The sequence below is a fragment of the Pelodiscus sinensis genome, chromosome Z, assembly GCF_052426305.1.
Source record: "Pelodiscus sinensis isolate ZL-2025 chromosome Z, ASM5242630v1, whole genome shotgun sequence".
NCBI classification, from domain to species: domain Eukaryota; kingdom Metazoa; phylum Chordata; order Testudines; family Trionychidae; genus Pelodiscus; species Pelodiscus sinensis.
The window spans coordinates 3,917,468-3,942,503 of NC_143085.1; the positions used below are offsets into that span (position 1 = coordinate 3,917,468).

The window sequence follows — 25,036 nt, forward strand, 5'->3', positions numbered from 1 at the left end:
TAGTTATACATATATCTCTGACCCTTCCTTTGCTGAAGATTTCCCAAGATCATTGGTGTAACTTACACAGCCTAGAGTGATGGCAGATATCTGTTAATGATATTGGAGAAAGCTGTAAAGACCACAAATAATGTTACAAGGCTTTTTTATTTAGAGACTGTACAAACAGGGCACTAACAACACTGGCTTGATGTTGGGACCATATTATGAAATAAGTGGAGTAAGAAAATAAAAGGCACTAGTCTTAAAAAGAGACACTCCATGTAGTCTAAGAATATAATTCATTTAATACTGTTAATTTTATAGCACAAAAATAAAACAAGCTATGATCCCCGAAATAAACTTTAAAAGCTTACTTATTGCCTGAAGTTCATGGTCTTTAAATTACATACTGTTTAATGTTTACACAGTGAAGACTGTCTCAAATAGAAGGCCACCTCTTCTGCTGCAAAAAATGTTTTTCCCCAGAACACATTTTCTTTTAAAATACAAGTAAACAGAAAATGACAATGATACAAGAACACTCCTAACTGGTCCCAAAAGGCCATCTTTTTAGGCAGTTCTCACTTTTTCAGTTGCAGATAGAGATGATTCAAAACTTTGCTGCAGACAAAAAGCCCATTCATTTCCAGGATGTTAATATAAAAAATTAGATTATAGGCACATGAAATGGCACAAAGAATGCATTTTTTCCCTTTACAAAAATATGTTCAGAGCCCCAACCCAAACAGAATATATTCCCTTTATTTATTCCTGCCTGATTTGTAAACAATCTTGAATTGAGCTAGTGCTTATCCAGTGATGCGGACACAGATTAGAAGAGTTTTCATTTTAACTTTTCATACTGGTCGGAGGCTTCAATGTATATACATGTACATAACAGGAGAAGTCAAGCAGTAAACCTCTCATGATTAATTGTTTTAACAACTGAAACAAATGCTAATTTGAACCCACACATCTACCTAAAAATTAAATGTGAAACATGATCGACTTAATGGTGCATAGGTTGAAATCATCACTTGATAAAACATTATGCCTCATTTTAACGTGATGCCTATATTTTATAGTCACAAGGGATAGCAACACTGACAGTTATCTATCATCCAGGAATTTCTGAAGAGGTTCTATAAAGCAACAGACGGCACTACAAGCAGCAAGTGATCTCAAGAAACCAATCTTTGAAGGAGAAACACAAACTGATCAAATGCAGTGTCTATATGAAAATACTTATCTCTTAATAAAATTGACATTTTGATGCAAGTTTACAATCAACTTCAGGAGGCATTTACTGCTATACAGAGGGAGCCATTTAAGTGGTCCCAAACTAGGTTCATACTTACTAGATATTCTTCTCTGCATTAGAAACCACCATTTAATGATGTGCTTTCTTATGCTGACCCTGGCTGAGATTTTTGCTGACAGATGGTTTGCTTTTTAGTTTAACTCAGAACACTGCTTATAGTGTTCCAGGTACACAGTATAGCCAGCGAAGGACAGCTTTAAAGGAAATGCTTATTTTTAATAAAAATGAACATGAATTTTCCAAGGCATATATTTATAGATTTTTTAAAAGAAAATGAAAAACCCTACACTGATGAGAACTAGATTAGGGCCAAAATAAGAGATCCTTATGGTAGACTGAGTTTAGTGCAGTTAAAGAACAAGATAACTTTCAGTAGTATGAGCTTCATAATAATTTAAGGTAGGGTCAGAACACAAACATTAACAGGGACACCTACTTTCTAAAGCTGCAGAACTGTTGCCATTGAAAAGACAATTACTGCCCACAGCCAGCCATACCTCCAGCACCACACACTTTTAGTCAATGTTATTCTATTTCACAGTAAGTTTGGCAGTAAAATAGTTTAAGTAGAGTTTAAGCCATTTGATCAGCACTACATAATATTTAATAGGTTAACTGAGATGCTTTTCTAAAAGTGAACAATGGCTGAACTTTTTTGCATTCTTCAGTGCCTTCTCTGCAAGAACCTCAAGGCACTTCAATATACAGTTCAGAGCAACATGTGCTCCGGGCTTGACAGTCCAACATCCTTAAAAGAATACATGTTCCAACATAGGATGAAAAAACACTTTTGTTTAATGTTTCAAGTAAATTCCTCTAAATGCTGAAATGAAAGCTTGGATTTCTGCATCTTTTTCTATGCTTGAAGACAACCTTAAAAGGGTAAAAGTACATCCTGCTATTTAGAGCTGTCAGCTTCTGTAGGGAAGATACAAATGAAGTCCTCAGGAATATTAAAAATTTGTACACGTGTATTCTATTTATTTTAAAGATGTTTCAATTCACCTTGAGAGGCAAGCAAAAGAGGTCACAAAGGTGGACTCATCACACAATTTGTTCTGTTTAACTATATTTAAACTTTTAAAGTGGTATGACTCACAGGTGTGGATGCTATTATACTGATATAATTTATACAAAGGAGTAAGTAATGCCAGTATAAAGGCACCTTTCTCTGTATCCCTTCCCCCTCCCCCAATTGGGGTGTACTAGTATCGCTATTTTAAAAACCCTATATCCCCTCCTTAAGAACTAAACCAGTACAAAAGTCTGTGAGTAGACCAGGCTTAAGTGTTTCCCTTTTAAAGCTCGTTTTCTGTAGTTCTAGTGCTTGCAAATCATCCAGCAACTTTTCATCTCTGCACTCATCTATAGAAATGGTTTCATGTATATGACAAAATAGGCTATTGTTTACAATGTGAACTAAAGTTGCCATAAATTTTTCCATTTCAATGCGGTTTTCAATCGGTATTTGCTTTCGTCACACAAACTTTATTTCTAGGTCAACAGCAAGCTTAGAGTTGTATCACAGAACAGCCTTGTTAAAACAGCTGCTCAAAGTGTCCAATTTATTATCTATAAAAAGACTTCACTATACTATTTTAGGATTTCTCCAAATCTAGCTCTTCCCTCCCTTAGCTCCAAAACTGCAGGGGTATTTTGTTGCTCTTTGTACAACAAAGCAGAAGTTTTGTATTTGATTTGAGAGTTAGAAATCTCCTCCTAATGATTAATCCAGAACATACTGTCCTTGTAAGCCTCAGAGGAAAGGTTTTCTTGCTCCTATCTACTTTCTGCCTGTGCGGCTTCAGTCTTCTCCATCTTAAGGGCCAAAATAGTTTTAAAAGTGATACTACAGTCTGGATGATGCAACTATAGTATGGTCAGCACATGACTTCAGTTGCGTGCATTCCCAATGTGTATGAAAAGAACCACCAAACTGCAGCAAGCTAGAAAAAATGGACAGTGTGCCATTGACAGTCATCATTCCCACCTCAAAATGCTTATTGTAGCCAGAAAAATGAAGCAGCAGTGTAAGCTGGGCAACAGGAATCACTCGTTTTCATCTGGGTTTTGAGGGTCAATTATTTTGACATGCGTGAAAGGGAAGAGCCCTTTTCTGCCATTGACTTCGCCTTCCCACTGACCATTTATATTCATTCTTGTAACCTTCACGATGTCTCCAACCTGCATAGTAATAAAAAAGTGTTACCACAGTACAGGAGTTGCCAGCATAAAGATATACAACTGAAATGAGAAGAAAGAATACAACTTTAAAAAACAGAGAGAAAAACAGCTTTGTACTACTGCATCCCCTAAAGCAATTAAAATACATTTGATCATAAACTGAATATTCCCTCCCCCCACCACCAGAATTCTGAAATTCAGCCTTGTTTTAACTTCACAGACCAGGTTAAGGCTGAAACCTGTAATAGTGAGAATACTGCGTTCCTCTGAAAAATGGACAACACATTTCATTAATATTAATGTTAGTTTTAAAGAAGTTTCACTGCACATGTGTAAACTAAATATACTATTGCATAACTAAAGTAAAAACCTGCACTCTCCCACTAAGGAGAGAGGGGCATATTCCTGTATAATTCACTGAATTTGCCCCATGCATAGATTTTCAAAAAAAAATTAAATAAAAATGATTCATTTAGCTGCAAGACTGAATGGGGTAATGTATTATACATGAATATGAAATGTTACAAAAACATATGGTTATGAGCAGGGCTTAATAAACGGCGGCAAAAGCCGCTTGCCAGCCCCACACTGTGCATGTGCAAGAGCCCATTGCGCATGCCGCCAGTAAACACGGCATGCAGCTGAAATCTACTCACCATGGGCGAGTAGATTCTATAGTTTGTCGAGCCCTGATTATGAGAGAACACTTTCTTTGAATTTACATCAGAATAAGCTACCGTTCTCTAAATCAATGTTACATTTCCTATTAAAGAGAAAAAAGCCTTATTAGCAAGGCTCGACAAATAATGTAATCTACTCGCCCATGGTGAGTAGATTGCAACCCGGAACAGCCAGTTTTGGGCGACGGCCAGCACAGCTGGTGAGCGGGGCTCACCAAGGTTCGACAAGGCCTGCTTATTAGGGATGTCAGTGTAGTCGAATACCTGATTAACTGATAAGCCTGGGTTTATTGGTTAATCTTATTGACTACATGCACCCTGCCTTGGGCTATAAGGAGGACAGGCAAGAGCTGGTGCAAGGGGGAAGCTGCATGTCCACCCCCTTCCCCCCTTGCTGTGCTGTTGCAAGGCAGCAATGTGGGGGGGCGGCATGCAGGGGAAGGCTGCTGCCTCTATTACAAGCAGCAAAGTGGGAGTCAGTCTGCACAGGGAGCTGCTTTTTAAACCAGCGCCCCTTGCAGACTGGCTCCTGCCTGCCTCTGATACAGAGGCAGCAGCATGGAGCTGCAGGGGGTTCCCTGGGAACACACTGGCTGCTGCCCCTGCCCCTCAGGCCTATCAAATAGTCATGTAACCAATATAATGCAGCTAGAAGACTATTCAATTAATTGCTAACACCCCTTATTATTATTAATAAGAGCTAGTATTAAGATTCTAGTTTTATTCACTGTTTCTACTTCTATTTAGGAATTTAGAGCAGGAGCAATGTCAAGACAATTCCTTCCCACTTCATAACAGAAATGAAGTTCAACAAGACCTAAGGAACATAATGGTAAACAAACTGATGGCAGGATACCCTTCTAATTTTTCAATAGATTCTACCATGTATTAGTTAGAAAAAGTGGTGCATGAAGAAATACCCAGAAACTCTTATCTCCAACTAGCATCAAGGTAAGTTGGTTAACTTTTCCTGAAATATTCTTAGCATTTAAAAATTTTAACAGTTAAACACAGATCTCTCCCTTTCTAGTAGCTCTCAAACTTTAGTGCCCCTTATTTTCCTGTACAGGCAGTCCCCGGGTTACATACAAGATAGGGACTATAGGTTTGTTCTTAAGTTGAATTTGTATGTAAGTCGGAACTGGCTCCAGATTCAGCCGCTGCTGAAACTGACCAGCGGCTGACTACAGGAAGCCCGAGGCAGAGTTGCTCTGCTCCCGGCTTCCTGGAATCAGCCGCTGATCAGTTTCAACAGCGGCTGAATCTGGACTCCTGGGACAGAACAGCTGGGGCACTGCCGGGTAGGTGCCCACAGGACCAACCCGGCAGCACCCCAGCTGCTCTACCCCAGGCATCCCGCAACAAAAGCCTGGTCTGCTGGGGGGTGGGCGACGCGACGCACTAGCTGCGCCCCCCTCCCCCCCCAGCAGACCAGGGAGACCCGAGCAAAGCCGCGGAGGCGCAGAGGTACCACCGCCTCTGCGGCTTTGTTCCTCTCTCCCTGCTGTGCTGGGGGGGAGTCCCCCCCAGCACAGCAGGGAGACAGGAGCAAAGCTGCACAGGCGGCGGGACCCCGCTGCCCGTGCGGCTTTGCTCCGGGGCAAAGGAGCAAAGCCACACGGGCAGAGGGTCCCGTCGCCTGTGCGGCTTTGCTCGGGTCTCCCTGCTGTGCTGGGGAGTCCCCCGCAGCACACCAGGGAGACCCGGAGCAGCTTTTCTCGCCCCAGAGGATGCGGTGGCGGGACCGTTGCGCTCTGGGCGGTCCCACCGCCTGCGAGCTCCGGGCGAAAAAAGCCCGTTTGTAAGTCGGATCCGCGTAAGTCGGGGACTGCCTGTACTGTTCATAATAGTCTTCTAGTTGCATCAATGTGGGAAAATGCAGCAGATGTTTACTTTAACAATTTTCATTTAACATTTTAGCAACTCATACATTTCAGTAGTTACACATTGTGCTGACTTTTCCTTGTGTTGCTATACGGAATGCAGTCTCGAGATGTCTCCAAGCCCTGATTCTGGATATGTATCTGCTCATCTATGAAGAATTTTCCACCTACTTGAGTGAGCATGGGGACCAATACAAACAATCAGAATGAAAGCTTTCATTTAAAAAAAAAAGAGTCATTATGGCCATTGAACATTCTCAAAATGTTAGCTGACGGGGTCTTCCTAATTTTATGGACACATCCCGTGTTAGCTTCTGGTGATAATTATAACTACAAAAGGTCCATTTTGCTCTTCAACACAATGTTAGCAGATATAAAATGGACAAGAATCCAGTTACTTTAGTTCTGCTGAAACCTGGAGAAGCAACAAGCAGAGGCAAACACAAGAGCAAATATTAATTAGGGATTAGAGGCAGTCAGACTGAGCAAGGTGCAGAGTAGAGCTCCTTGAAAAAGTGAAACATTTCAAATTTTGTAACTTAATGGTTTAAGTTATTTAACCTGTTTTGGATTTTTTTAAACAAAAATGTAAATAAAAATTTAGACATTGTGACTAGTTCTAGTGTGGAACAAAATATCACACTGCTATTCTATGGGGAGAAAGATCCCAAGTAGTAACAACAACTAGCGGTCAAAGGGATGGTTACCTGGTATATAGCTTCTTCTTGGTGTTTTGTATTTTTAAATGTGTACTTAGTAAATGTGGTATCTGTAATATTTTAAGTCAGGGCTGAGAAAACTTAGGCCTGAGAGCCAGAGCCCATTCCCCCCCCGCAGCATTGGGGAGCCATGCTGGCACTCCCCATCCCTCTGCCGCTTTCCTGTGGGGCTGAAACACACAAAATCTACTAGTCTGGGACCCTATGCTCTGGTGTGAGGGGAATGTGGGCAGTGTCTCTCTTTCTCTGTCAGGGGCCAATCAATCAGTGAGGGTTCTCACTGTGTGTGGCCCTGAACCGATTTGGGGTCAGTGGTCCCTAAGCCTAAAAAGGTTCCCCACCTCTTCTTTAAACTATACATTCCAGTGTATTGGCAGAATATCACTAATTACACTGTAATTGGCCCTAAGTTTGTTTAAATGGACTATTTAAGACCATTTGAACAAGACGACGAGGTATATTTGAATTGGTGATTAGAAATGCTTTATGTGGCCACCACTCTCCCTTTAAGCAATGCTCCTTTAACAACATTTATATTTAAGTTATCTTCAGCAGCCGTGTCCTCAGCTATTATAAACATGGCTTGATTTCCGGCTGCAGCATGGTATATCCTTTGGTATATATGGTTGTGACTATTTTCTTCCACTATTTGATCTGAGGAAAGCTCATCACCTAATAAACCATCTTGTTAGTCTTTAAAGTGCTACATAGTCCTGTATTTTGTTTCAGCTACACCAGACTAACACGGCTACATTTCTATCACCATAGAAACTGAAGAATGTAGTTTATTTCAATATGTTCAAATTAGCTAACTTTTCAAAAGTAAAGGGCTCATTTAACCCCACTTCTTTCTCCCAGTTTACCACAACTATCATTTGAACAAACAGTATTTTGTACGTACAATACTTTGTTTAAACAGTTTTGTGTCACTGGGCAATTTTCTGGAAACATTCAGCAACTGGTTGAAGACTAATAAAGCACTATTTAGCTCAGCTCTGTTCAATTTTCTACAAGTAAGCTGAAAGCAACTTCAGTGTTGTAGTACTTCATTTCCAGCTTGTGTTTCTGATTTAATCAGATGAATTTATTGTAATCCAAACATTTAGAACATTAGACAGCAAAACCATAATCAGGCTAAACTGATAATTTAGGGACTCCATATTCTCCCACTCTCCACAGAAGAGAGATTCACCTCATCCTCACAAGTGCTCGCAGACAGAAATAAATACTACCACATTGAAGGTCAAATCACTCACTACCAGCTGGGAAGAAAATTGAAGAATTCAATTGAATTGAAGATTTTTTGCTAAGCACTACTTCCCAAGGTATTTTAACTGGGACTGATAGTTGATCAGCCAAAGTGCTGTCAAACTATGAAGAGTTCACGATACAATTTAAACCACACATGCTTTACTATCAACAGCCCCACTTTAAAATTACTCCTAGAATTGAACAGGCAGCAGTAGAAATTCTGAAAGAAAAGGTATATGCACCTGAATTAGCTGACGTTGGTTTGGGTTTTAGCCCCAAGCAGAGGATACTAACAAGTGAATTTTGAATGTGACAAATATACACACACTGAACACACAACACTAGCAAACAAAGCTATTTCAGAATGACTTACCCCAAAAAAGATTACTCAAAACTGACAAGCTCAGCACCAAGAGGTTCCTACTTAAATACTGGCCTAAAACATATTTAGGAAGGTGCTCACTATCGAAAAATAAAGGCCTAATATTATGCTACTAGATTTAAATAACATGTCAGGGTGGTGTTCTAACACACTGATTGGGGACCCAAGTTACATTGTACATCTCTAAAGCTTCAGGGGTATTGCATTTGCCCGCACAAGTTAAACGCCAACCAATTTGATTTCAATCTTATTCATGAATTAGTAAAATGCCTCATGGGGGAGAGTGGGAGGAGGGAAGAGGTCAACCAAATTTGAGCGCTGACAACAAGTCTTCCCAATCTCCCAGAAAATTTTTCTGTGCACAATGAAGGAAACCACAACACCAACAACCTTTGCTGCTTTGTCTGACATACTAAATCAAATTTAAAATGTTATTTCTGCCAACTGACAATAAATGGCTACTTAGTAGTGGAGTACTTAGTGTGTAAAATATGACACTGCTAGTTTACCTTATATTTTCCAAACACATGCTCTACACCAGCATTAATTTAACATTGATTTACTCCAAGGTATAACTTTTTAAAAGAGTTTAATGGCCACAATTTTCCTAAGAGGTATGAAAGTTTCCTGCTTTTGAATACTTGCAGCACAAAGAGCACTCGGTTTAGAAGGATGGATGTAGAAACAATGTGCCAGAATCCAACACTTTTCTGAATTACAGTTAATCAGTGAAGTTATTTGAAAGCTCAGAACAGCCTCACACTATCTACTCAAGGAAACTGCTTTCATTTTGAAGATTTTATTAAAAGGATGTCAAGGAAGTGTGAGGTATATTTCAGCTTAAGGAGTTTTATATTTTGTTTGAGAATGTATGAATCGACTACTTCCTATATCTAATTAGTCAGCATACTGCAAATGCTTTAAAACAAAATGTTTGCAGAAAAGTAAAGTCAACAATGGCAAGTTAGAGGTGTTAAGATATTCCCATGCTCTTTTGAACACCACACAGAAGAGAACAAAACATATGATCAAAAAGTATTTTAAGCCACCACTACGGATTGTCGTATTTAAAGCCTGGTGGAGTAGAGGCATTTGAGGGAAATAAGTAAGGTGTAGAATACAAACTTCACTACGAGACAGCAAGGAAACCCTAGATGGTACTTTTCTTAGCTCTGCCACAAACTTTTTATTACCTGGGCAAGTCAACTTCAAGACTTCATTATCTTAATTTGTAAAAAAAAAAAAAAAAAAAAAGGGCAATGCTTAGTTATCTCAGAGCTATTCTGAGGCTAACTTTATTTGAAAAGCATGTTAATATCTTAAAGAGTAAAATATATTAGATTCTTGAAATGAGTAATTCTTTAAAGTTGCAGCCTTTCAGTCCCACCCTATTATAAAATCAGAATGTATTTTAGATTATGTTCCAGTTGTAGCATGAAATAAAAGCCTCAGGGAATACAGCTCTTGAAACATGCTGGTCAAAGTGTTACTCATATATTCTAGACTCTTCCAAACCTGTGTCTCTCTTTGGGAACCGATTCATGCATCATAAACAAGGAAGCTTGGTACAAGTCATTTTATTATTAGACAAATAAGATTACATCCAAGTGAATTGTAAAGATGCATTAACAATTTCATGAAGGTACAAGTGATGCGTATTTAGGGAAAGGACTGACCTTGGAGTGGAAAAGATACAAATCTTGACTGTAAAACAACAGCTTGCTGGTAGCTGACTAGGTCAGTAGCTGTCAAAAATAATCAAATAGCTGTTTGGAACCTATTTGATGTTGGCAATTTCATTCCAATGCTGACAGACAGGTGTCTGCCTCAGAACTGGTATGTTTCTTGGCAGAATCACTAGTAGTGAATAATACCTAATGGACCACGAAGACTTGGCTGCTCATTCAGAACCAAGCTGAGTCACAATGTGGGACTGAAGAATATTTATGGGCCAACTGAACCAGAAAAATAATGGGTGGAGCTAAACTGCTGCAGCAAAAAGCAGGTACAATCAGCCAAGTCCAGCTACAAGGAAAGAAGCTGGTAGAAATGTAGGTTACTAGAGGGAGCAGGAGGGAGGCAAAGGGTGACATTGGGAGATTAAAGAGTCAACAGCAGGGGAATTATGCAAATCATTTCATTTCTTCCATTGGATTCCAAAGCTAAGGGAAGGCAGAGGATGGCAGAGAAATAAGATGCCCAGGCCAAAGAATCTAGCCATTTTGACCAGGGAGCAAGACACTCATCCATTTAAGCCTCTTTATACCAAGTAAGATTACCAAATTGACCCAGGAGGCCTAAAAAACCTGTATCCTGCAGAAACCAGATTTCCCCAGTGCAGGGGACTGAGGAAGACAACTATAAGGCTACCCCGCAAGGATCTCTTTGCAACCCCAGCACATGGATTGTAGCATTACTGTGGCATACAGACAGTTGGGGACAGGCTGTCTAGAAGTGGTAGGTATAAAGGTGGCTTAAAGAACCCTTATATTTCTCATCTTCTAGGCTACAAGTGCTGTTGTACATCTCTTATGAGGCACAGCACAGAATTTCAACCAACTTCTTCAGCACACCTACACCAAATGGGGAGAGATGGGAAGGGAGCAGGAATGAAGACTCCCAATACAGCTAGAATAAAAATCTCATACTGAAAAAACTCAATAATAAGCCAACAGTGTCTTCGACAAAAATGCTGAAATAAGGACTTGGTACACTTAATCTACTATGGAGACCGAATTTAAAAAAAAAAAAAAAAAAAAAAAAAGAGAAGTGCCAGAATTCCTTTGATTAACAGAGGTGTATGGGACTTGTCCTGTCTCAAAAGATACACTTGGAACTTGCGTGCGCACATCTTCAAGTATTAAACAGCTGTTGTAGATTGGATGCTACAAAAACGACACATTTTAAATACCCTTTACTTTACACTATTTTTCCACAAAGAAAATTCATCATTGCTATATGAATGTTGAAACTTTAATGAGAAAAGTAGCCTAATTTTTGGCACTTGCAGTTTTGTACATCATTGTCAGGGGAATCTAATTATCGGCACATTTTGTCCTACTTGTGCCTCAAATTTTCCCTTCACTATTAATTGTTTTCTCTGTAACCTAATTGTAAGAAGCCCAAGAGAAAGTCTAGAAGTCAGTTATATAATTAAGGTCAATAGATATCTATTCTGGTGAAATAAATACTTCAGTGACACTCAAAACTTTCACAGCTATACATTTCCAATCCAAGGCAATGCCAGCTGGAAAATACAGTAAAGCACTTTATAAGCAGACTTGAAAAGTGGCCCTGTACAGTGAACAGGAGTTTTTCCTAGGCTAATGCCATTAAATTCTGCAAAATGTAAGTTTTCTTTTATAAAGATGTCTGACAGGGAACTAGCTCTTCTGACTGCAAGATAACCTTCCTAATATAAACTGTGTTAACCAATGCAGTGATGTGTATCTACAGACTTAAAAGACATTGCCACTGCAAAGAGCTCTGGCTGATGCTACTGGTACAGTGGAGTTACTGCTGCTTTAGAAGAGCCTATTGGGTGGTACGCTTGTGTTAGAAACATGGTACCCCAGTTGTGGCTGCAACTCAGATAAGGCACTGTATTGAGGTACCCCCAACCACCAACAGACTCTGTGAGGTTAGCAGGTCCTCACCCCTGTACACAAAAAAAGCTTTCTGCCTGGGTTGCAAGAAGGCCAGCGCAAATTCAAGAGCACTTTTCTGACGTAAGAAGTAAGGGATTTCTTATTCCTTAGCAGCAGTTCCATTTCTGGGGTGTGCTGACCTCAATCTGATTCAGGACATGGAAACATCACCTCTAGTGGATAGGACATATTTTATTTAAAGGGTTACATAGCACTAACTGACCCAAAGGTATTTGGCACCATTAACTTGGTGTTGGAGAACTCAGCTATGAGAGACCAAGCAATGGAGGTATAAATTCACAGGAGACTGGGCAGGAAGGATCACTAGCTAGAAGAATGGTGTATTGTGGCCCAGTCAGAGAGTTTTATCCTTAGACTAGGTGGTGACATTTTCCAAGCCCTACTTATAAGCTCATATATATTTAACATAATTAAAAAGCCATGAAGTCCCAAAAATTGGGAAACTTAAGGTTGGCTCCACTTCATATTGTAATGCTACTACCACTTTCGAGCACTGCTCTTGTAGAGTTAAAACTCAGTTCAACTGTCAAAAGCACCACAGGAGTGGCAATTCTGTGGGATTCCCTCCCAATTTTCCCAAGAGAAAAAGGTCAAAGGAGAAGCCCAAGAATTTAGTTGCTGAATTTTACTCCTACCAAGTAAAGGATATCCCCTACCTCCAAAGCTTCTGAAAGTGTGCACAGAGAGAAGTGAGAGGGAAATAATCTTATGGGTAAAGCATATAATTGAGAATAATAAAGTTTGGGTTCTATCCCCAGTTCTTTCACAGAATTCCTGTGTATCCATGGGAAGATGCCACATACAGTGGTAATATGAGTTAGTGAGATTTCATCTGATATTTCCAATGAATATCATTAACTGACCAATAATTCGTATTTCACTGACAACTAACAGTTCTGTTTATGGCAATATCCTTAACAGTAGTATATATATTAAGATTTTATTTTTTTTACAAAAAGCTAATATAGTTTCTCCTAAATTGTTACATCTTCTCAGTGTGGCAAGACGATGCTTTCTGCAGACCTTGGCCAAGTTTGAGCACATTAGCAAAGAACTACTTTAATTGTAAGCTCTTGAGACTGGAATAATTTTTTTTCTACATCTACACAGCATCTAGCACAATGAGGTCCTGATCCAGGACTAGAGCGCCGCAGCACTACAACAGTGTAGCACTGATTATTCATATTTGAAGTAGTTCTAGTCTTGCAAGGTCTATAATTATAAAAATGCTACATCAGCAATACGATGACTCAAGGTCTACCGCGACAATACTTTCACACTAAGAGAACCACTTGGGCACAGAGTAACATTCTTCAATGCTATTCTAGGCACCCCAACTAAGAATATTAAATTTTGATTAACTAATCGAGTAGTCGATGGAATTTCCACTGTCTACTCAATTAGTAGAGAAGGGGTTGGGTGGGGCGCTCATATCCTGCTGCACCTCTGCCTTTTAAATGTTGTAAGAGCCATTTGCAGCTCTTACTACATTTAAAAAGCAGAAAAGCAATGAGGACTCAAATAGTCCCTACTCATCTGGAGTGCCACCTCTCCCTTTGAAATGTAGCAAGAGTCCTGCAAGCTGTCTTTTAAAGGTATTAAGAGCCGCCTGTGACAGCAAGAAGAGGGGGGGGAGCGACTAATCAAGTCACTACTCGACTATCTGATAAGCATAAGCTTATCAGATAGTTGACTAGTCGCTTACATCCCTAACCCCAATCTCAATCAATGTAATGTGTCAGGTTATGTCAAGGAATCTTAATGGAAAAGAAAATTTATATTCCAAGCCATTTATTTTCATGACAAAGTTGTCATTTTCAATAAACTTAATTACTTCTCCCTCCCTTCTACCTCGTTATTTAATAGAACTCAGCATGAAGCAATGGAAAGCATGTCACAGCTTCACTATAAAATAAGCAGCATCTCTCTACAAAGCAGACCACCTTAAGTTGCCCCCCACCCATTCCTTTCTCTTTTTAAAAATAGTCAATAGACTAGTATGTAACAGGTTTGTTTACTCTAGATAGTACTCTAATCCTCACAAATATCGTCTGTACACCAACCATATTAAAGTTAATGCCAGTGTATAAGACATTCAGTTTTCTTATATTATGTAATCTTAGTCTTAAAAAGTTTGCTTAAAGAGAAACAATCACTGGCTAATGAAAGGCAGTATAGTGCCAAGCATTGTGTAGAGTATACCGTATTTTCCGGCGTATAGGGCGACTGGGCGTATAAGACGACCCCCTATCTTTTTAATTAAAAGATAGGGTTTCATCTTATACCCCAGCGCCCCTCCGCCTCCTTTGCTCCCGGTGTCCCTGGTCTGCTGGAGATGGTCCCCAGCAGACCAGAGGCACCGGGAGCAAAGCCGCCAGGAGCGCCTGGGCTTCCCCCCCCGCCGGAGCCCCTCCATGGCTTTGAAAGCCTCGGGGGAAGCCGGCGGGGGGGCATCCCAGGCGCGCATGGGCTGCCCCCCCGCCGGAGCCCCTCCACGGCTTTGAAAGCCTCGGGGGAAGCCGGCGGCAGGGCATCGCAGGCGCGCATGGGCTGCCCCCCCCCCGCCGGAGCCCCTCCGTCGCGGAGGGGCTCCGGAGGGGGGGCAGCCCATGCGCGCCTGGGATGCCCCGCCGCCGGCTTCCCCCGAGGCTTTCAAAGCCGCGGAGGGGCTCCGGCGGCGGGGCATCCAGCGTACAAGACGACCCCCCGATTTTTGGGGGATGTTTTTTAACTTCAGAGGTCGTCTTGTACGCCGGAATATACGGTAACTGTACTGCCAGTATTACAGCTGCAAACACTTTGATTTAAGAAACAGCATGCCAGCTAACCTTTCTTCTCCTAAGCATTCCCACTAACTGTAACACTAAACTACAGATAGCTGCCTATACTTCATCTTTAGCAGGCCTGTATTATCTGTTTTTCCCTACCAATTATAAACATACTGATTTACTAAAAAGAGGATTCCATTTTATCAGAGCCATTAAAAACAAGGGTAGTCTGGTTTTTTGCTAGTCCAAATTTCTTGGGCAAGGTATAGACAAGATCCACACTTCAGAGAAAAATAAAAAAAATAAAAAGATTTAATGGTCGGGTTAAAAGCATCCAGCATGGTGGATCTGGCCTGCAAGTAATCTACTGACCACTCTTGCATTGAACTATTACCCAAGGGCAGGCAAAATATAGTCAACGGGCCAGATACAGCTTACCAAGCCACTGTAGCCTCTACCTGCCTGTCCTGCCCATATCCCCTGCTCAGAGCAACTCTGATCACTGCAAACCTTGAGGGGGAGCTTTGCATGCTGCCTCTGCCTCCAGAAAACTCTTGCAGCTTCCACTGGCCGGTTTCTAGCCAATGGGAACTACCTGTTTACAAGACAGACAGCATACAAAGTACCCCTCAGACTCTCAGAATTCAGAGCCACACATGTATCCTATAGCTAGTTCAGGGAAATGGAAGGCAGGGACCCTGGCTGAGGAACCAACTGGGCTGCTGGCAAGGAGACACTCAGGTAAACGCCTCCCCCCACCTCAGGCTCCATCTGCTCCCATAAACCATGTAAACCAAACCCCCTACACCCCTGCTTCTGCATCTGTACCCTCTATCCCCCCGAGGCCCTGCACCTCCCTCCTATAACCTTCCCCCAGGTAACAACTCTCCCCCAAATCCTGCACCCTTCCTCCAGACTAGAACGACCTTGTACACCCATACCTCCTCCCAAATCCCATTCCTCACCTCAATTTCTTTATACCCCCAAACTTCCTTCATTAACATCACAGAGAAGTGCAAAAATTCCTGAAATACCCCCATCAAAATATATTGCCCTCCCCTGCTATTACCTTAGATAATTAGTTTATTAAAGCTCTGCCTCTTCAAGGCCTTACATATTTGGTCAGTGCTTCAGGCGGGGTTCAAGCAGAATGAAGTTCATTAAATAATTCCTTGATAAAAATATATCACAACACAGTGGAAGAAATGGCCTACTGAGATTCTGTATGTAGATGTATGGAAGAGCTGCAACCACTGTGACTTAACAGAAGTGGAACAGTCCCCCTAACTTCACGTCAGTGATTACACCAATGTGACCCTCAATATCAATTCTTACTGAAAGCTAATGATTGTACAGAAAGAGGTCCCCTTTGCAACAAAATCTGAAGAGGCAGAAGCAACAAAAGAATGAAAAGAAAAGAAAGGCAGCCAATCATCCAATTCCATATATTGGTCCCAGACAATTAATTCCACAGGAGCACTGGTGAAAATCTCAAGTAATCAGAGTTATCGAATAGCAATTTAAAGTATGTATGTACAAGTTATCACTACAAGCAGTTTTGCCATGAGACAGGGTAGGCTTCTAAAAACCATGATTTTAACTAGTGTAACTTAAATAATGGCACTTGAAACTGATGTTTCATGAGCACAAATAGGCAAAACTGCTATAGTAGGGGCTTGCACTGATGCAGCTACACCAATGCCTATAAACAAGGAAAATCGCAATGCAAACAAGATCTAAGTTTCACATAACCCAGAAGCAAACTAATTCAACTGTTCTGACTGTTAGAATATGACCAAAGGCCATACCAAGAATTACAGAAACACCATATAGGCCTATAGAAATTGAAGCCCAATAGCAATGAACAAATATATACAAAGATATGAGCAGGCGATAAGACTGTATGCCTGATATGCTTAGCACCCACACATGACTAACAACAGTATTAATTATCTCTGGAGGAAGCTATAAGTAGTTCTCCCAACAAGGACCACTAATGTGGTTTAGGGATGTAAAAGACTATTTGACTGATAGAGGCAGCAGAACACAGCTGTGCAACACTGCTGCTTTGAAACCCAAGACAGCATTTCAAAGGAGCTGCTGCCACAGAACCCAGGATCAGCTGGGTTCAAATGCAAGAAATAAGCCAAGCCAATCAGATTATTTCATTGCTGCTAAGAGGTGATGGAACTACGTGTTTACAGCAACCAGATATGTACACCCATTATTCTTACAAACAATATAGGAAACAATTCATATTGTGGAAAAGATAAAAAGGTAACTGTCTGAATTAAATATATCTTTATATGTGCTCTACTCACTTTACAAGGGGAAGTGGTATGCATGAAGCAATTATTTTTGTCGAGCTGTTTGGCATGAAGAAAGACTGTCACTTGAGTCAGAGAGTCAAGCAAAGAACAATTTATTCAAGATAACCACCTACATGAATGGCTCAAATAAATTACATAATCAGGTTGCCACCATTTCAATCAAGTTATACTTATTTTATTAAAAAAAATTAACTATTGAAAAATGTTAGAAATTTAGAACTTGAGAAAAATCTTACCTCTAATGCCAAGGCAGTCTTGTCATAAGCACATGGAACTCTTTTTTGAATAGCTTTGGCATAGACCGGTCCATTCTGTGTTGATGGCAGAGGACTGATCACTGCTCCAGGTGTACTGGATACAGAGGGAAGGGGACTTGTGGTCTGAGGTTGAGCATAAGCATGTGCAGGTTCTGGAATACCATAGCTGTTGGAATTCCTGTTACCATGCTTCCCATGAGGAGACGATCTGACCATCTTCTCTACATAAGGAACAGGGATCATCCCAATTCGACCATCCTTGTTTCTGGCACTCCACCACTGTTCTTCAGGCTTCTCTAAAATTACCAGTATCTCACCCTTTTTAAATGGCAGATCTTCAGCATCATTCCCAAGAAAGTCATAGAGAGTCCGAACGTATTCCAAATTGTCTTCTGCAGTGGGTATGGTAGCGGCTGATCCAGAGCCCATTGGTGGACTTGGATACCTGAGTATTTTTTAAAAAAAGAAAGCACTTTCAATAAATATTTACCTTATTCTGTATACTGGTACCAACATTTACTCTCATTTCTTACAACAGAAATAGTTAGTATAACTCCTTAATGTTAATAAGAAATTCAGCAGGCACAAGATTGCCAGTTTGATAGCACTCAAGTATTTAATGCAACTAGTGCTTACTTGATGTCTCTAATAATGAAAAAGTGAGCTATAAACTACGCTGCGTAGTCTCTTAACAGCTCATTTAAAAAATTAGCTTTGTTCACTGGAGGCTGGAGAAAAATGGGTGAACGATGCATAATTTATTCTACTGATTCAATACAGCAAGGTACTTTTATTATTTGAATTTAAAATGTAAAAGTTTAACCAGTTACCCAGTACACATTAGGCTCATCAGAATGGTAACCAAATAAGCCAGGCATGTGGAAACTTTCTGGGGTTGAGAGTTGCTGACCCACAGAAGAAAGATCAGCCAGAGGCCACACACAGAAGTGAAGCAAAAGAACCCCAAAACATTCTCACTGATGTGGCCCCTGAGAAGGAGGGAGAGATTCCCCTCGCACATCAGAATAGTAGATTTTGAGAGTTCCCGCCCTGCCGTGAGGCAGCAGGGGGCTGGAGTGCCAGTGTGGGCTCCTCAATGTTGGGAGTGGGGGGGATCCCGGAGACTCAGGGGCCTGATGCAGGCAAGCCGAGGGCCACATCTGGTCCCCGGGGCCCCACCCCTGGGGTAAGATTAACTAGGTCTTGTCCAATCCCCAGTGGAGGGTAGCTGCACCAGGTCAGAACAGTCCTGGTCATGCTAGAGGGGCTTCTGCCCACAACCATTATTAGCAGGTGGGACCCCAGCCCACCAATGGTTAACAAGTTAAACAGTATAATTTTAGTTGTTTAATCAGATGTTTTCACCAATATTTACATCCCTATTTGAATTATCTTAGCACCTGGAAGTCCGTGAAACTGTACACATGCAGAACACACAAAAATCCTGCTCCAAAGTCTTACAATGTAAGTATAAAAGAAGAAACAGATGGATAGGTGTTAAGTTTGTATAGGCATTACAGGAACAAAGAATGGAAGGTGAAAATTAGTTTTGCAGAAGTTTGACAGCAGCATGGGAGCAATCATAAAAATATTTGAAAATTTTAACAAGAGCTAGTACAGGCTCACATCATGGGACAGAGGTAATCATCCACAACTTTACTGATACAGATAAGGTAGAGGATAGACTGAAGGATCTTGAATGTGAATACAAGCAGATCCCATCTGTCATAAGAGAGAAGGGGAAAGTCAGTGGAGGGAATACAAAGTGGATGACAGTCAAAGTGACAGACCAGAAAAAATAGCATTCTTAATAGCCATGACCAGAGCAAGACTATTTACAAGGGTCAGAGAAAACGATGTTGCAGTAATTAAGATAGAAGATGGTAAGAACTTGGAAGACAGTTTTAGCTGTGTGAATGGATAGGAAGGTTTTATCTTAGAGATGTTACATAGAAAAAAATATGCATAGGTATAGACATAATCTTGATGTGAGGTTTCAAAGAAGTCGGAATTGAACACTATCCTGGTCTAAGCAACAGGTAGATGGTGTTATCCACAGTGATCAAGAAAATAGATTAACAGGAAGAGTTTGGGGAAAAAATTGAACGCTCTGTTTTAACCATGTTTAGCTGGGCCAGTGAGACATCTCTGGAGGTGGTGTCAGAAAGACAGGATTTCAGTTCGGACAGAAGACAATAGGTCTGCCATAGAAAGGTAGATTTGTCAGTCATCAGCATAAAGTTGTTATCTGGAATCTCATCCACAGTGATTAAATTACCTAGCGATAAGGTGCCGAATTAAATGGAATTAAAATCCACTGTAAAATAGGGATGTTAAATCTCAATTAATCAATTAATCAAATAGTCGACGATTTGCATCAACAAATTGCATCAACTATTTGATTAGCCGATAAGGGCGCCTCCGCCTTTGAAATGTAGCAACAGTCCCAGGGCTGTTGCTACACTTCAAAGGGGAAAGCGCTGTGGGGAGTATGGGGCCAGCAGGGCAGTCCCCTACTGGCCCCAAGTTCTTGACGATGTTTCAGAGCGGCAGTGCCACATGGAGCCCAGAATCAGCTGGGGACTCCCCTGCTGACCTCAGGGCTCCATGCAGCGCTGCCTCTTCAAAACACTACATGCAGCCTGGGGATTTCCCAGCTGGCCCCCGGCTGCATGCTGTGTTTCAAAGTGGCAGCACTGTGTGCAGCCCAGGGTCTGGCCCAGGTTCCATGCCACACTGCCACTTTGAAGCACCCCTTTCTCTTCTCCACCTTGCTACCTCTTTGTGATAGACACAGCAAAGGGAGGGGAAACAACTAGTTGACTACTGTGTGACTTTCTGGTAACCATTTGTTTATCGATAGCCCACTATTAGACTAGTCATTTACACCCCTACTGTAAAACAGTCTCAGTTTGCTGAGAAGTTGTCCTTACAGATAAGGAAATTTAAGACTTCAGCATAAATTCCTTTTTATGCGTATATGATAATCTATTGTGCAACATTTTTAAAAATCCACTCTTCCATGACAAGGTTGCAGCTTTACTTGGCAAGTGTGGTGATCTAGTATCAGTTCCTATAGAAACTAAGTTCTTATTTAAAATGAACGTTTCTAGTACACATGACTGCAGCCTCCAATCTTGCTGGCCTGGTGCTTTAGAACTTCTCTTAGCAACAGAGTGAAATTAAGAAGTCTGTTTAGATTATTGCTATGCATACAGGATTCTGAATCAACACTGATGTAGTAAAGAATCAGTTTTGTACTGTTACTGCCTGGGAAAGTTATGAACAAAGACAGGCAGAGGTGTTATTCAGGAGAAAGGAGAATCCAAAACAAAGAAAATTAGTGGAGTATTTCCAATCCCCTTGCAGCAGCATCAAAACTCTTGTGCGCTATGGGGGGCGGGGTTTTGCAGAAGAGGACAAACCAAGGCATAATTGCTGCTTCAGCTGACCTAGCTTCACACCCCTTAGAACTTCAGAAATAAGAAAATGTGTTTAAAAATAAGCCCTATAGTAGCCTAGAACAGTGATTTCTTCACAACAAAAATAATCAGTGTAGAACCCATACTTTTAGTACTCAGCAACTTTTCCATCTCTTTTCCAATACTTTAAGCAAAGTATATTAAAAATAAGATCATGAAGGTTCACCATTAGATAATTTTAATTTTATTTACTATTCATTACTATACTGTTGCTGTTTGGGAACACTTCACAATCAAACTTCACTGCAGTCACTGCTAGTGCTTTTTTCCATTAGCTTTTTTGCCCATCATTGTCTAATGCAGATGCAACAGCACATGTGGTTATAACAGTGGGAAGCACTAATGTAGGTCAAACAGATTGTCTAACCCAGAAAAATAAGGAATCTTATCACTAGTCCACATTAATGCTCCCATGTTTCCAACTATTGGTATAGCAGCAGAGCAGCTGCTAAAGTGTTGTAAACTGTCAGGTGTTTGTACGTGCTCCTGCATGCATAATGCAAGTGATAAGTGGTAAACTAGACAAAAGTGAAATTGAAAACATTTTGAAAAGTCATGAGTCTACCCATGATTTTAACAAGCTACTTAGGGGAAAAACATATGGAATAATACTTGTTTAAAATTAATTTCTACTGAAGTCAGAAAGGACAAAAGATACAATACTTAAGAGCAATAGCCCAGGTATACTTTCAATTACAGTCAAAACTTGCAACTGATTAAAAGCACAAGTACCAATAAACAATACAGAATTGTTCACTTAAGTGAATATAAATCAGTAGCTCAGAGAAAAACACTTTTCTACATTAAATATTTTTAAGCTGAGGACTGATCTCATCCATCCACATTGTTTAAAAAAGAATGAATAGCATCTTTAAAAGGCAAACATCCTGAAATGAAACAAGACAGGACTATGTAGCACTTTACAGACTAACAAGATGGTTTATTAGGTGATGAGCTTTCGTGGGCCAGACCCACCTTCCTCAGATCTGGCCCACGAAAGCTCATCACCTAATAAATCATCTTTTTAGTCTTTAAAGTGCTACATAGTCCTGTTTTTTGTTTCAGCTAGACCAGACTTTCACGGCTACATATTTATTATTATCCTGGAATGAGACATTCCACTGGAAAAAAAATCAATTGGAGAGAAAAATTAATACTATTACATATTTCCAAGAACATGCAACTGGCTACCCACACTACCACCTCAGTCCCACCCATATTCTAATATATTAAAAGGCAATCTGAGAAATGCTGCAATTTAAAGAGGCTGTGGGGTGGGATTTGTTTCTAAAGAGACCTTTGAGACCCTATTATCATGTCACTGAATTTCTACAGCGGTCAATTTTTTAACATGAAGGCTTAGTTAGGTTAACAATTTAAAAATACAGCATATTTCCTCCTCTAAATAAATCCCATTTGTAATACTACTTCTAGCAAGCACATCCATTTACATTAAGTTAGGGCCCATTTCTGTATTCTCTATGCAGAATTCCAATAGATTTTTATAGTTTTGCTGGCATACTGACTATGTTCACTAAACTAAACCAAACCATCCCTATATGCTCAAGGCCAATAAACAAATGGCAAATGAACATGCTTGCTTGGAATCAAGTTAGATAGCACCAAAGCCTCAAATGGATAAAGAAACTAAATTAAGTCCCTAGAACACATGACTGAGAACAGAGGCTTGCTTTCCTAGAAATTAGTAAGCATCCAGGTAGAGAAGAATTAAGATAGTCCTTCAAAGACATTTTGTTTATCTGAAATGAGCCACGGCACTCCACTGACTGACAATTACCAAACAGTCCTGCCCGACTGTTCTTGCAAATGGGTAAAACCACCTGTTTAATTAATGAGAAGCTAACCTTCCTGTCAAAACATGATAAATAGGTACTGAACACTATAATATTTAGTTTTAAAAATTCCAAGTGACCTGCTTCCATCAGGTCCCTGGCAAAATTATTCCATCGCTTAATAATTCTATCCAAAAGCTTTCATGACAGGTAAAGTTTTTCTACTCAATAGAAACTTTTGACAAGCCTATTTGATCCTTAGTCATCAAATGCAAAGTCTGGAGCTAAATTTAAAACAAGGATCAGTTTAGCTGAGGAAGTTCTTTAAAATCTCCCCATTAGTGACAAATGATTTTTTTAAACTGCCCAATTAATTAACAAACAAATTGTCTGGTAGCACTTTAAAGAGTAACAAAACATGTAGATAGTACCATGAGCTTTCATGGGTATAGTCCCCTACCCCCAAAGCTCATGGTACTATCTACATGTTTTGTTAGTCTTTAAAGTGCTACCAGACTATTTAGTGTTTTTTAAGTTTAGTCTGTACAGGATATCTCTGCTACTCTCTGCTACCCTCTGCAGCAATTAAATAAAGTGAGCTGAAACTAAATTTTAAATACCATTTGAGCTCCTAATATGTTGCTCCTAATATGTTAGTTCCCATAATAGAAGAACTAGAGGACACCGAATGAAATTAATGGGTAGCAGGTTTAAAACTAATAAAAGAAAGTTCTTCACACAGCGTGTAGTCAACCTGTGGACCTCTTTGCCAGAGGAGGTTGTGAGGACTAGGACTGTAACAGAGTTTAAAGATCAGAGGGGTAGCCATGTTAGTCTGAATCTGCAAAAGCGGCAAGGAGTCTGTAAGGTGCCACAGGACTCCTCACTGCTTTTGCAGAGTTTAAAGAGAAGCTAGATAATTCATGGAGGTTAGGTCCATAAAAGGCTATTAGCCAGGGGATAAAATGGTGTCCCTGGCCTGTCTGTCAGAGGCTGGAGAGGGATGGCAGGAGACAATCACGGATCATTGTTTTCGGTCCACCCCCTCTGGGGCACCTGGGCTAGCGGGCCCCTTGGTCTGACCCACCAGGGCCCTTCTTAGGGCTGTTTCACGTTTCGCTAGCAGCTGTTTTGTGCAGGATCCCGCAGGCCTGGGGGCTTTACACGTGCAGGATGAAGCGCGAGCGCGCGGCCCAGGCGGGCAGCAGCGGGGCGTACCGGGGCGCGGGCTCGATGAGCGTGGTGGTGTCCAGGTAGTGGATCTTGTAGAAGTCCAGCAGGGCCGGCAGGTGCTCGAACTCCTGGTCGCCGATGCGGAAGCGGCGGGCGGGCAGCGAGTTGACGATGTAGTGCGAGACGCGCGAGTTCTCCGACACCGACAGCACGTAGTCGCCCGGGCAGGTGGACGAGTCGCGCACCAGGAAGGTGCCGTGGCGCTGGCCCTGCAGCCGCGCCTGCGCCTCCGCCCGCGACAGCGGCCCCGCGTACCAGCTCGAGCGGTCCGCCGCGTCGAAGCGGGCGGCCGAGGACATGGCGGGCGCGGGGCGGCTCCCTGCTTCGCTCAGCGGCGGGGCGGGCGCGGCATCCTGCCCGGCGGGCGCGCTGAGGGGCGAAGAGGCGAGGGCGGCCGGGCTCGCGCTTTATGCGGCGGGCGCCCGTCCCCAGAGCCGAGCGCCAAAATGGCGGCCTGCGCAGCCTGCCAGAGGGTTCCGGAGCGCCCCGCCCCGCGCAGGCGCGCTGCGCGCCTCGGCCCGCGCCCACGGGGGAGGGAGGGAGGGGGAGAGCGGCCGCTGCCTGCTGCGGCCCCGCCCCTCTTCCCCGGCCGGCTTAGGGGGGGCGGAGCGAGGCGGTTGCGGCTGAGCCGCACTCTGGGGGCGGGGCTCCACCCCGCAGCGGCTCGCGCCCGCCCTGCTCGTGAGCTCTTTCCACCAATCACAGCGCGGCCACACTATCCGCCCCTCCCCCTCTCCTTCCCCCTCCCGCTCCGCCTCGCGTGCGCCTCGCGTTCCAGGCGCTTCCAGCGGGGACGCCGCTCTTGAGTGACATCACTGGGCCGGCGCGTGCCCCGCCCCTGCAAGGCGGAACTGCTCCCGTTCTGTGAGGGGCGGGGGAGGTCACGTGGGGACTGTGGGGGGGTTGCAGTCTTGCCCCCCCCCCCTTTTCTTCTGCTGCTGGCGCTCTGAGCCCCCCCCCCCGCAAGGCAATGCAGGGGCAGAGTGGCAAGACTGCAGCCCCCCCCCTTGAAACCCCCCCAGCCCCCCGCTCTGGGGCCAGCCCCCCCCGTGGAAAATGCAGGTCCCCCCCTTACAGTAACAAAGCACGAGACCCGGCCCCAC

General features: G+C 42.1%; 1 protein-coding gene across 1 annotated transcript; it reads right to left on the reverse strand.

Moving 5' to 3' along the window:
• Positions 1-264: 264 nt before the first annotated feature.
• CRKL (CRK like proto-oncogene, adaptor protein) lies at positions 265-24,434 on the reverse strand. Its single transcript, XM_075897957.2, has 3 exons — positions 23,919-24,434; positions 17,405-17,870; positions 265-3,487 (listed from the first exon to the last, which is right to left on the reverse strand). The coding sequence occupies exons 1-3, from the start codon at positions 24,230-24,232 to the stop codon at positions 3,353-3,355; spliced, it is 915 nt and encodes a 304-aa protein (XP_075754072.1). The 5' UTR covers positions 24,233-24,434; the 3' UTR covers positions 265-3,352.
• Positions 24,435-25,036: the final 602 nt, after the last annotated feature.

Excerpts from the sequence above, each read along its gene's own strand:
- CRKL (XM_075897957.2), bottom strand. The coding sequence starts at position 24,232 with ATGTCCTCGGCCGCCCGCTTCGACGCGGCGGACCGCTCGAGCTGGTAC. Across the intron at positions 17,871-23,918 it reads CTCATCGAGCCCGCGCCCCG|GTATCCAAGTCCACCAATGG; the intron begins GTACGCCCCGCT and ends AAAAATACTCAG. Across the intron at positions 3,488-17,404 it reads AGACTGCCTTGGCATTAGAG|GTTGGAGACATCGTGAAGGT; the intron begins GTAAGATTTTTC and ends ATTACTATGCAG.